Source organism: Hypomesus nipponensis, chromosome 6 (assembly GCF_054491055.1).
Source record: "Hypomesus nipponensis isolate SF chromosome 6, ASM5449105v1, whole genome shotgun sequence".
In the NCBI taxonomy this organism is placed as follows: Eukaryota; Metazoa; Chordata; class Actinopteri; order Osmeriformes; family Osmeridae; genus Hypomesus; species Hypomesus nipponensis.
The window spans coordinates 5,763,148-5,776,394 of NC_140366.1; the positions used below are offsets into that span (position 1 = coordinate 5,763,148).

The 13,247-nt window shown below is 43.9% G+C and overlaps 2 protein-coding genes across 3 annotated transcripts in view; one reads left to right on the top strand and one right to left on the bottom strand.

Moving 5' to 3' along the window:
• scara5 (scavenger receptor class A, member 5 (putative)) overlaps positions 1-13,247 on the bottom strand; it is a 47,922-nt gene that overhangs the window by 31,221 nt on the left and 3,454 nt on the right. For both annotated transcript variants that reach the window (XM_084700052.1, XM_084700051.1), the window contains exon 3: positions 11,629-11,757. In XM_084700052.1, coding sequence (XP_084556178.1) covers positions 11,629-11,757 — 129 coding nt within the window. The remainder of the gene's footprint in view (positions 1-11,628; positions 11,758-13,247) is intronic.
• On the top strand, positions 1,446-6,020 carry LOC146286661 (uncharacterized). Its single transcript, XM_084700053.1, has 12 exons — positions 1,446-1,524; positions 1,638-1,690; positions 1,794-1,848; positions 2,009-2,029; positions 2,115-2,156; positions 2,284-2,304; positions 2,391-2,432; positions 2,553-2,582; positions 2,679-2,850; positions 3,218-3,330; positions 3,487-3,661; positions 5,876-6,020. Exons 1-12 carry the CDS (start codon positions 1,446-1,448, stop codon positions 5,976-5,978), a joined length of 906 nt encoding a protein of 301 aa, XP_084556179.1. The 3' UTR covers positions 5,979-6,020.

Here is a 13,247-nt window from a genome sequence, read left to right on the forward strand (position 1 = left end):
CTCTAGTCTCCACTCCTTAGCCCAACTCCTAGTCTGTTACCCTCAGGCCACAGCCTCTACCCCCGTTCCCAAGCCTCCTACATGCCAGCCTCTAGCCACCAGCCAATAGCCTCCACCCCATAGCCTCCAGCCTCTAGCCCCTAGCCTTCAGCTTCCATCCCCTAGCCTCCAGTCCATAGCCTTCAGACTGTAGCCTCCAGCTACTGGGCTCCAGTATTGAGCCTCCAGCATTGGGCTCCCAGCCAGACAAATGAGACACCGCTTGTTGTGGACCTTGCTGTTTGACTATGTGAATGGTGGGATTCAGTGGCCCCTGACTTCCCAGTGGCCCCACTGAGAGAGGGACTTCACCAACAGGAGACCAGGATCTCCCACCCAACATAATGACCGGAGCACAAAGACCCTGAACGCAGCTCAGGGACTAATTAGAGGAGCTGTTTTCTGAGAGAAACAGGCAGCAGAGATTAGGGTTGACGAACGGGGTTGGGGGGATGAGGAAGGGGGGGTGGGGGGGGGGCTCAGAGGGCTTAGGGAGGAAGGGTTCAAGGACTTAAAGTGTGTTGCCAGGCGATGTATGTTTGAGGAACAGCTTTGGCAGGGGTTGTAGGAGCCATATTTGAAGCTTTTCTGTCATGTCAAATGTAAACAAAAAGGAGAGACATGAGTTGTAAAGGGGTACATAAAACTGAGAGTAGTCTCCTGTGTGTGTGTGTGTGTGTCTGGGCATGGGTGGGGTTGAGTCTGTCTGGTGTGGTGTGGTGGGAGGGGTTGGGTGTGGAATAGTAGAATATTATTGTACAAGGACAAACTGGGCATGACACACATGTTCTACATTAATGGCAGCTTCAACTTAGTGTTACGTTACAGAGGGATGTAAATATGTTCCTAAATAACCCCAGACAAGAAAAAATATGTGCAGTTTTCTCTGTGTGTCATTAGTATTAGTCTATATATAGTCTATAGGAACTAGGCAGAATAGATGGTACTTAAAGGTTCTGTGTAGATTATTGCAAACTTAACAGCATAAACCGCAAAGATGTCTTCCCTCTGCCCCGCATAGAAGAGTCTCTCACAATACTTTCAAAAGCAAAGTTATTTTCCCCTCTTGACCTCGCCAGGGGATACAGTGCACCCAAGTCATCAAATATCTTTATGGAAAAGGCCTCTGGTGTCCTTTTGAAAAGGTACTTTTTTGTGTAACATGAGGGCTACATTACAGGGACATACTCACAAAGCTGAAATGAATATACCTGAGAAACAGTTCCTTATTTTCAGCTATTACCATAACTTTTTGTTTTCTTGACCAATGAGAAGACAATATACAATCGAACAATACATTTTACGGGGTGTTATTCAAAGAGAAAATCTAGAGTTTTGGGTTACTGTGTTTTCAGGGAAGTAAGGTGGGTTTTCACAATACAAAATATGAATTGGCTGAATATAAAATGGGACAACTCCCTCGAACACGCACAGAATCCAGCTCTGAAGTGAGCAAGAACGGCTGTCGCATATCTACCTTTCTTGGTGAGCATTTTTGACTATATTTTAAGAATCACAAAGTATTTTGATTGTATCTAGGTTTTGTAGTAGTAAGGAGTTTAATGGAATTGTAATGTTTTGAAATACTTTTCTTCCAGATCTGAGAATAGGTGCAGCCCACATCTCGTCCATAGCCAACATGATCCAAATGGTACTAAATGTTACATTTTCAATATTGTTTAATCTTTGTGCTTAAAAAGGTGAATAAATCTTCCATGGCTTATTTTTGTCCATCTTCAATGTTTCCTTCTCAGCTGGGCTTTGCCATCATCGCAGGGCTGCTCTTCAGCTCTGGTGCGCCTTTTAAATGTGAGTACGCAAAACCATAATCCATATTTATAGTTACTTAAATGTAAGTATTATTTGGATTATCACAAGTAGAATTGATTGTTAATTACATAATTTATTTATGTTTAATACAAAAAATCCATTAATTGAATTCAATGTTAAACTTTTTTGTGTTCATCAGTGGACCTTGTTGAGCCTGAAGGTAAGACTTTTAAAAATCTTCTCAAAAACTATACAAAAAATGTTTGCGAGGTCAGATGACTAAGAATTCTTTCTTTTTTTTACAGACATCAGTAAACCAGGCCAGTCTGCTGAGAATATTAAGCCAAGTAAGATTGACATAAGCACATTTGTATGGTACACGGATGAAACATATTTTAGATAAACATTCATTCATTCAAGCATAATCACCTTGAGTTCATAGATATCAATTCAAGTTTTTTCTGTGCTCATCAGTGGACCCTGTTAAGCCTGAAGGTATATATATTTTTGAATCTTCTCAAAAACTATACCAAAACTATTTGTGAGGTCACACGACTAAGAATTATTTCTTCTTTTTACAGTCATCAGTGCACCGTGCCATCCTATTCAGAATACTAGTTCAAGTAAGATTGACATAAGCACATTTGTATGGTACACTGATGAAACATAATTTTAGATAAACATTCAAAAGCATAATCACCTTGAGTTCATAGATATAAATTGAAGTTTTTTTCTGTGCTCAGGAATTCCCTGCTACTACCCTGTTCATATTCGTAAGTATGACCATTTAGTTTTTAAAGATGGAAATGCATAGTTTTAAGAGCTGGGACACATTTATCATGTGCTTTTCGGTTTGTGACTGGTTTCAGAGTGCTGGACAGACTGGTTTGACAGGGACGACCCCACTGGGAATGGAGACTATGAGACCCTGGTCAATCTACGCTCTGAGTACCCTGGAAAGATCTGTCCCAATCCTGTACAGATTGAGGTCACCACCATCAGTGGAGTGAGTCACACTGCAACAGGGAACGTATTTGCAGCGTAAGTACAACCAAGTTTGATTAGCTTACTTATCAATTAGCTGTTAATGTGTTTTCATCATTCATATCGCACTCCCTCCCTCACCTTGAGTTGGTGAAACAGTACCACACCATAGCTATGTAGTTTTGAGTTCACTGTCCCAACCTGGCCTATGGAATGCAATAGAGAGAAACAAGCCATGTTGAATAAGAATAGCAAAACGTATTTTACTGAAGGTAGAAAGGAACAACAACAAAAAGAAAATCTGTGGTGAGGGGAGTGGATGTTTAGTCAGTAGGTGTGTAGAACATGTAGAATGTAAAATATGGGTAAAAGGTTGCCACAAAAATAATCATTGTAAAGTATGCTTTCTATGGTTGTCGTTCAGGGTTGACACGACCACAGGCTTTGTCTGTAACAACGCCGACCAGCCACCCAAAACACGCTGTGAGGACTACCGTGTTCGCTTCAGCTGCCATCCACCATTTTGTGGACTAGGAGGTAACCAGCTTGAACTAGGCAGCCTCTATAGTCTAACTGTTACTGAAAACCAAAAGAAACAAAACCAAAAAAGAGCACTTGATGATGTTTCCTGAGGCTATTTCCAGTGTTTTCATTTATCCACGGCTGTTAATCAACTGTGTTGGTCTTGAGCAGTGTGCTGGAGCAAGTGGTACAATCGTGACCGCCCTGGTGGGACCGGGGACTGGGAGCTCCTCAGTCACCTGCAGGAGGCCTACCCTGGGTCCATCTGTGCTCATCCCCTCTACTTAGAGAGCGTCACCGTGGACACCAATACACCTGCCATCAGTACTGGGCAAAATTTCTATATGTAAGTACAATTATTACAATTCACCCGTCAAGAAGAAACCTATTGTTATTGGTGGTATTATTATTATTATTCTCCCCTTAAACTGCCCAATAACTCAAGATCTCCTTGGTAAAATAATTTTTAATTTGGCATTAAAACTACAGGCCATACGGAACCACATCACAAATGACCCACATAGGTGGCGCAGCAAGCCACGCCCCAATTAGAAGTGATGGCATTAGGTGTGTTCGATATCGGTTGCAGCTGGATGGACCGATTGACAGGAGTTGCCACTTGCATTCAGGGGAGGAGTTGAAAACTGAGCCGTCAAATCAGATGTTTTCTGCTTCCGGTGGTTTGCTGCGTTTAGCTACGTCAGTCATGAATTTAAATAAGATGTCCCATATAATGTATTTAAATGATTTAGTGTGTTTGTAATCAATCAATCAAATTCTTGTATTTTTTTTAAAGGAATTAATTTGTGTTTTTATTAATATGAGATGCATTGTTTTTTAAGCTGACTTTTTAAAATGTTAGGTGAAAGTAGAGATAAAAAGTCGCCATTTTGGCACATTTATTGTCATGTTCATTAATGTGCACTGCCCCAGTATTATTATTTTTTTCTTCACATTACAACTTTCCTCTTTGAAATTTTCTCTCCAATCAGCAGATTGATCATTATTATAATTAGCAAAACTAAAGGTGTCAGAATAATTACAAAACACGCGTCAAAGTTGTGGTGTGTGAGTCTGGCCAATCATGAAATAGCTGTGTCGTCATTACAACCCGTGCAGTTGCTCTTGAGAAAATGCGCTTGGCTACACAGCCGGCAGTTCTCGAATCGATCTCACGGTACTTTGATGGCTACGTCACAGTGACCTAGCCTCAGCGCCGTCTCAAGTCGGACAAAAAGTCTAACCAGAGTTCACTGTTTCAAGTCAGCCGCCTGCAGCCGCCTGCAGCGCTGCATGAAGTCAGTCCATATCGAACGCACCTAAAAATACTAACTGGCATTGACTGCTTCAAGCATGAAGTCGAACACACCTACTTCCACCCCATGTGTCTGTGACGGGTATGTATCAGCTGAAGCCACACTCCGTCACGACAAGGCTCGTTCGCCACTCACTGGGCGTGAACTCACGACCTCTGACTTGCCAAGCGTGACCACTACTAGCTACGCCAAAGAGAAGCTAGCCCTTCATTGACGCAGGTAGACTGTTAGATACCTGAGGAGCGAGTTTCACGGTTCTGGCTCCGTTACACTCACCCCTCTGAAACTCACTCCGGCGGTTAGCTGCGCTAACCTCGTTAATCCGGGTCACGGCACCAATGTGACGGGAATGTAACAGCTGTAGCCACGCTCCGTCACGACAAGGCTTGTTCGCCACCCACTGGGCTTGAACGCACGACCTCTGACTTGCCAAGCGTGACCACTACTAGCTACGCCAAAGAGAAGCTAGCCCTTCGTTGACGCAGGTGGACTGTTACATACCTGAGGAGCGAGTTTCATGGTTCTAACTCCGTTACATGTCCAAATATCTGAAACTTGGTACATATGCTACATTTCTCATGAGGAACAAAAAAGCCTCAAGAACCCATACTGGCTGCAATCTTGGACTTTCTATACAGTGAAAATGTGGCCAAAACTAAAAAAAATCTTTTAATGTCCCACTGGTCCAATTGACTTGAAATTCAGTACAAGAGGGAGTCAAGTGGCTGAACGGTGAGGGAGTCGGGCTAGTAATCAGAAGGTCGCCAGTTCGATTCCCGGCTGTGCCACATGACGTTGTGTCCTTGGGCAAGGCACTTCACCCTACTTGCCTCAGGGGGACTGTCCCTGTACATACTGTAAGTTGCTCTGGATAAGAGCGTCTGCTAAATGACTAAATGTAACTGTAAGTGTGGGATATATGTCTGACAAAATGGTGTTTTTAACTAATATATGCAATCTATGTACAATTTGGTCTTGTTTTCTATAACCTCTTCCTAATGATGCCGGAAGACAGGCATTAACTGTAGAATTATTAGTCTTAACTGCAGAACTATTAGTCTTATCATTTCAATAGCAGTACTCTTCTGTGGAGTATTGGCAATAGCAGTGCTGAAACAATCTGTTCCTTGAAAACTGTAATACTTGAAAACTGTAATAATCCTATCAGTAGAGTTTTATTAACAGTAGTAGATAGAGGTTGTAGTGTCAACTACTGTACTGATCCCAAGCATGATTTCTTCCAGCTACAATCCGACTCAAGGCGTCGTCTGTCGCAATGAAGACCAGGAAGTTAGTTCCTGTCGTGATTACAAAGTGAGGTTTGGGTGCCCATGCTGCGAAGATTGATTGTTTCACTAAAATGTATCAGTAAATGAAGATTTGCATTAACTGAGTACGTATTTTTATTTTATTAGTTATAGCACAATCGAAATATGTAATCTTCAAATCTTCTGGGCCTCATGTATAAACGTTGCGTACGCAAGAAAAGCTTGCGAATGCTGGTTTTTACGCACACGGTGTGAGGTATAAAAATTAAGTTGACATGAAGTGTGCGAGCCGTCAACGCAAACTTTTGAGCAGACATGAGAATGTGCGGGCCATCTGCAAAGTCTTGTCTGGCTCTGTAACGTGGCGAATTCTAGCTGAAAAGTGCCGAAACTTTAGCCTGGCTCTGCCCTCCAACATACTTCCGCTAAATTTTCATTTTCCCTAATGTACTTGGTCTGGGCTTTCGGTATATTAGTCGTTTTTTTCCAGCCACATTTTTGGCGGTCCAATCAGCGAACAGAGGGAGTGGCTGAGAACGATGACATTGATGTTGTGCACTAGTTTGAGTTGTGGTTCAGTAATGGTGTTGTGCAATGCTGCCAATTATCTAGAAGTTAAAACTGGAGCAAAAACTATCTTTGCTGAGCTTTCTTGGTGGCCATGATGTCGTGGCCCTCCTCCAGGTTAGTTAGTTACTGTAAGTACTGGGGGAGTTACCTTCGCTTGCAGTTTCAGGTCATGAAATGTACTGCAAAAACTAGGTTTGCTTTGTCATCTGTCAAAGTGATGTGAGTTTTACAGAATCTTGTCACCTAACAAGTGTGTATGTATGAGTGCAAGTGTGTGCGTGAGAGAGAGGTTTATGTCGGAGTTGCTGCCTGTCTGAAAAGTCCTCGTACTGCGGTTCTCTTGCACAACATCATCTCAACTTGCTCCAGGTCCAGCTGGCTGTGTTCAACTTCGACCAATCGAGACTTCACCTTTGTAAGCGCTAAGTCAACCGCAGCAAACCAAAGGGAACACTGATAAACAGAAACAGAAATCAATATCTAACCTCATACATTGCTCTCAAGGTTTAGAGAGTTTTCTCAAACAACAAGACGGATTATATTTGTGTTTCCTAGAACATACTGTACAACAGCAATGATTCAGCTGGCATTAAAGTATTACTTCCCAGGGGAGTGTGTGAGCACAACAGAGCTAGCTGGTGCTCCATTAAGCACTGAAAACACCAGGGAGCAAACCACAACCACTAGCATAAAGGCCAAATTATACTACTCCAACTCCGTTATGGACAGACAGACAAATGGAGTCGGATGGATTCATTGAATTTATAGTACTCCAAAGGCTGTGGGTGCTGAACAATTCACCGCCAGAAAAGTAGGTGGAGCAACACTGCCACATGACGTCTTTGTGTGTGGAACCAATTGCGGACCAATCACAGCCAAGGGGTATCCGTAAAATGACGGACTGACGGATGGATAGTCAGGAAAATCAGGTGGTGCACGTAGAGCTCTCCGAGGGGCTCGGAGAGGGCGTTCCCTGTGTCCGTCTCCGTGAAAACGGAGTAGTGTATTTTGGCCTTAACACCTAAGAACACTTTCAAATGTAGCACCAACAGTGATGGTTTAACACAAAGTGTACATGGAACAAGAGTTTCCAATGAAGAGTTAGTTAGTTTAGGGTAAAAGCTAAGACAGAACTCACATTGTATTGGTTTGATTCCATGAAACGCAAACAGAAAGTGAACATGTTTTGGCTAAGAACACATTTATTCAAAGACCACGTATGACCCATGTATGTGGGTAGGTTTACTGGACACATAAAGGAACCAGGCTTTCTGGAATGATCTTCTAAAATGATCTCAGGAGATATGAGGAGCAGGACAGGACCTGACTTTATTATGAAGATCTCAACAGGCATATTGATACACTGAACCCTCTGTGTGTGTGTGTGTGTGTGTTCACCATGGTAATTTAAGAGTGCTGTAGAATCAGTGCCAGAAAAACAAAATATGGAAATCAGAATATCTGGCATGTCCAACACACAAAGGGAAACTATCCAGATGACCTACAGGCGCTTGGAACAGGACGAACAGAGGAGAAAAAAACGAGTTTTGCGGGCAGTTATTACCCGTAAAAAAAATACTCGATGGTTTCCAAACGAACGCCTGTGTTTTCCTGTGTTTGAAATGTGAGTGTGCAGTAAAGAGGTTGATAGTTCCCAGAGGCCGATTAACTAGCCCTCTACTGATTATGATTCATACTTCCCACTTATGCAAACTCGTGTAGCTAAAACTCTTGTTTTCTCTCAGGCGGTCATATTGTAATTTTCCTTTTTGTCTCTTTGCGCTGATCCTTTTGAGGATTTTTGTGTTCTGCTCTCTGTCAGTCAAAGTGAGATTAACGGCAGGGATTTATGGAGTGTGGTATCTCTGTGTGGTTCTCTCTGATGTGTGAGTCTTACCTGGCTGCTAAGCAGCACTGACACATACCCTGAAATGTACTGTTGAGACACTAAGCAGCCACAATGAGGGCCTTATCTTGGAGAGAGAGAGAGGGAGAGAGAGAGAGAGAGACAACCAAGACCCTAATCCAGCCTCGTAAATTTAGAGGATCAAAAGTGCAATAATAGAATTCCACACACACATAGAGGCGTACACACAAGCACACAGAGCAGAGTTTATATAGTGGAGACAGCATGGGTCCCTAAGGTTGTTAAATCCTGCATAAACACACTTCCAGGACCAGTTTGGGGGCCCTTGGCGTTGTGACAGGGTCTGACTTAATCCAGGAGGCCCCTGGTGGGAGTTCTCTTTGAACTGGAGCCTCAAACCTACCGGGTCACCAACCCGGTTTTCCAACACATCGACCATAAGACTAAGAAGAGCACAGTTGATCTCCTCTCTCTATCTCTCTGATGTGTTCTCACGGCTGGAAACTTGGCAACAGAGCCACAGTGGAGGGTCCCACCCATGTTGTGATCCTGTTGATTCCAACTCTCTGGCCATCAGCTTAACCTTTTAGAGAGAGACCGACTGCTTGTTATATACTATGTTCACACTTGAACAGACATCGTAAACCTTTCGAATCTATGACAGGCTTTTCTCTCTGACTGTCCTTGCCCTCGTAAGTATAACATTGCATCAGCGGTCATAACTGGCATCATAATGGTTGTGGTTCGCCTCTGTGTGGGGCTTGTGGTTGAGGTTTGGATCGGAGGTCTTGGAGGGTTGTGGCGGTGGAATTCAACTGAGATGAGTCATACTGAGAGTTTTGATTCATTTTGACTGCTGCTATTTGGAGCCGTGGCAAGCATTGGTCCTCATTGTCGCAGGCCCACTCCTTCTCTGTCTCTCTGTCAGTCACTCTCTCTCAATTCAATTAGATTCAGTAGGCTTTCAGCGACAAAGAAAACACACGTTCGTCTCGCCAGAACGACATGCATGCATAGTATGTACGTATGTTCTCTGTTGATGAAAGCCCACTGAATTGAACTGAATGGAGAGAGACACGCAAACAAACACACCTCATTCCCTCCATCTGTACTTCTCTCCTTTTACCCATCTGAGTGAGGTGGGCTGACCAGGGGACCCCGCAGGAATGCTGGCTGAGTTTCTCCAGCTCCCATCTCCAAACGTTCACCTTCTCAGCAGGAACTACCTTTTGGTTTAGTAGCAGCACTCAGTCCTGGCTATAACACCACGCTGACGCCTTTCAGATACACAGTGAATTTTCCAAATCAACCCTAAGTAGAGCTGTGGTTATTACTCGATATAATTTATGACCATGTTCCGTCCCCTGACGACCAGTGCGTAATAGAAGAACAAATCGCCATCCGTAAATCCGACTAGGAACGTTTCCAGGTCTGTCACCATCCTGACGGAGGGATGGCTGTTAGTGCTAGAAAAATGCTAAAGTATTGTTTTGCACTGTCCTGCAGATATTTGACAAGAAGTTATGTGGACGAAGAAAAAACAACAACAAGAATGTTCTGTCTTAGAAAGCAGCAATTCCTTCTGGTTATTTATATAGGCCTGTCAAACCAGTGACGATCCATCACTGCTCTTCCTCTGTGGAGAAGAGAGGAAAGGTGGGGAGGAGGATAGAAGGTCTGGAAGAGGGGAGGGTAAGAAGGGAGGAGGAGAGGAGGGTAGCAAGGTAGGAGGAGAGTGTAGGGAGGGAGTAGGAGAGGTGAAGACGGGAGGGTAGGATGGGAGGAGGAGAGGCGAGGGTTTGGAAGGTAGGAGGAGAGGAGAAGAGGTGAGGATAGGAAGATATGAGGAGAGACAAGGGTAGGACCCTTGGAGGAGAGGAGGGGAGGTGGAGAGGACGGGATAGTAGGAGGGGAGGAGAGGACAGAATGAAGCCTGGAGAGGATGAGGGGAGTAGTATATCATGGGAATAGAGGCGACCCAGGAGAGTAAAGTGTAGGTGGACTACAGGGTGGACCAGTGGATTACGGTTCGACCAGTGGTTGGAGAGTTCAGAAGGCAGAGAAGAAAACTGAAAACGCAGGAAATTGCTGCATATACTCCAGTTCCTCACGCTCATCTTGGCCAGGCTTTAGGAGGCCATTCATCCAACCCTCTCTGCACTAGAATCTCAGGCCCAGACCCTTGGTTCTGATCTGCCCAGGCACCTGTCAGGACTGGTTAACAATGAGGAACGTATTGTTTCCAGGGTCCGCCACAAGCAGCTAAGGTCTACAGCCAGCTGCCAGGTTCCTTTGTTTAGACAGAACATATTATGTGTCCATATGGCCAACGTCCACAACTCTTAAGTCATTCAGAGTTGCATTTGTCGATGAGAGCTGCAATCCTTGTTCCTGGTCCTCATACATTTGTTTCAAGCTCTGCTTTCCAGATTTTCATTAAAAAACCTTTCTCCGATTACCTCGTCTGTCTCTTGAAGGTATAATCGAAGCAGACAGGCTCCAAGATTAAGAGGGGGATGCAATTGCAAACTGGCTGTGTAACCTCATAAGGACTAAGTGCTTGAATGTGGCAGCAGACAAGAGTTACAGTACAACGGACTCATCTAGAGTCTGCAGGGCTTCAGGGAGTCGTGGAGACCAGCCAGATGATCTAAGCATCTCAAGCAGCACATCTCGCACGCTGTCAACCTTAACCCCAAGTTTATACCCAGTCCTGTTGAGGAGAGAAACCAGAGCAGAAGGTGTTGAGTGTCTTTCAAAGATCGAATAACTCACACAACCCCTTCACTCTGGGGCCTGGTCAAAGCTAGGTTCTCCTCGTTCTCCTAGATTTTCTCCTAGATACAACACTGCTACTGTACGGTTTCTAACTTTTGGGACAGACCGAAACACTAATAGTGTTTTTCTTTTTTCTTACATGTTTATCAACATGCAGTACATCTGACAGAGACAGCACTGTGTTCAATGGGTGTTTCTGATTAGCGAGAGAGAGAGGCAACACTAGTGTTTCTAACCTGAGACAGAGACAACACTGTTAGTGTTTCTAACCTGAGACAAAGACAACACTGTTAGTGTTTCTAACCTGAGACAGAGACAACACTGTTAGTGTTTCTAACATGAGACAGAGACAACACCACTAGTGTTTCTTACCTCAGACAGAGACAACACCACCAGTGTTTCGAACTTATTAGACAGAGACAAAACCACCAGTGTTTCGAACTTATTCGACAGAGACAACACCACCAGTGTTTCGAACTTATTAGACAGAGACAACACCACGAGTGTTTCTTACCTGCCAGACAAAGACCGAAGATACTGAGGAGGACCAGGATGTAGAGAGACACAATGGCGTACTTGATGGCGGCCAGGGAGTTGAGGTGGTGGCAGCACTGATCCTGCTTCCTGGTCCTCCTGACCGAACCTGCAGGAGAGACAGCAGCAGATCACTATAGCTGCACAACATACAGGCACATAGAACAGCACGCTTGTTAAGTTCCTGCAGCAAAAACCTTCATGCAGTGCTAGTACTGTAGATCTAGAATGTAGTGGCACGGTACAAATCACAGGGGTAAGGGTCTCCTATACTTGGTCAAAACAAAAACACTGTTGACATTGGGACAGAAATTTGGGCCCATCTGATTATATCAGCAGATGGTTTCTGTTTCATTTTTTGTTCAATTGAGAGTTATGTAAGTGTAATAGTCGTGTTGTTCAATACATATTCAAAAGACATTCAACCTTTTGATAACCATTTTATTCCCAGAATCTCACCACACCGTGTTGCCCTCGCTTGCCTTCTAACCGATAGTTATGATCCCTCTTCATTCCATTGACTTCCTACTGTACTTTCAGGATGTCATTTTGAAATAAGGAGATCTGCAGACGATGTCGATTGGTGGTTGGCTGTGGCCTTGGCAGTCACTCAACTCTGCTTAACCCACATCACTGGGTCATACATCATCCCACTCCTACACACACATGCGCACGCATACTGTTTATATAGTTAATACAGAAACACACACATTTTGAAGTGTGTGCGTGTGTTTGTGTGTGCGTCACAGATGGGGAAAGAGGGATTAGACAGATAGTTGTTGAGAAAGAACATCCAGTACCGATCACAGTTGATAGTGGTTCTTCTGACAGTGTCAAAGACATAAAAACAGTTTGTTATCGTAGGACCTCAGACTAGTAATTTGATATAGATTCCAAAGTTGTTGGATGTTTATCAGGCCAGGAACCGTGTTTTTCATCCATCCTTTTTGGCCTTCCATCCCTCCATCCACCAGCCGGCCATCCATTGCTCCATCCCCTCAGTTCTCCATCCATCCGTTCCTCCCTCCCAGCCTTCAAGCCCACTAGTCCCAGCAAAAACATACAGCCCATTCCGTGATGAAGAAAACCTTCTCCTTGGCCCGGCCAAAGACAACACAGCTGTTCCAATGTGTCAGATACATGGAATGTGTAGTAACATATAGAAGAAAAAGAGTATGATTTACTATGGATGTCAAAAGACTGTTGCATAACAAAATGTAGACCCTGAATGTTCAAAAATACCATGATTTTGCTGATATACTCTTTCCAGATCATTATGTATGCCATGAATGCAGAACCAAAAGCCTGTTTATACCAGTGAGTGCACCTTCTGCTTATGTCGGAACAACTTGTTTGACATTTATCAGTTGGGTTCGACTGCTGCCCAAATGACACCCAGACATGTAAATATGCATGTGTACCTTATAAAACTCCAGAGCTTTGAACATATTTTCGTACCTATGGCGTCATGGTTATCACATACCCTAGGATATGCAGTGAAAACGGCAGTGTTTACTTATCTAAGACGTTTACAGGGGTCAGCTTGCCTTAAACACAGGCTGACATCAGACGGCCAGAGAGGCTGAACATTTATAGAGG

Bases quoted from the DNA above. Each gene is read 5' to 3' on its own strand.
- LOC146286661 (XM_084700053.1), top strand. From the start codon at position 1,446: ATGGGACAACTCCCTCGAACACGCACAGAATCCAGCTCTGAAGTGAGC. The intron at 2,305-2,390 runs GTATATATATTT...TTCTTTTTACAG, and splicing joins GGACCCTGTTAAGCCTGAAG to TCATCAGTGCACCGTGCCAT. The intron at 3,662-5,875 runs GTAAGTACAATT...GATTTCTTCCAG, and splicing joins ACTGGGCAAAATTTCTATAT to CTACAATCCGACTCAAGGCG.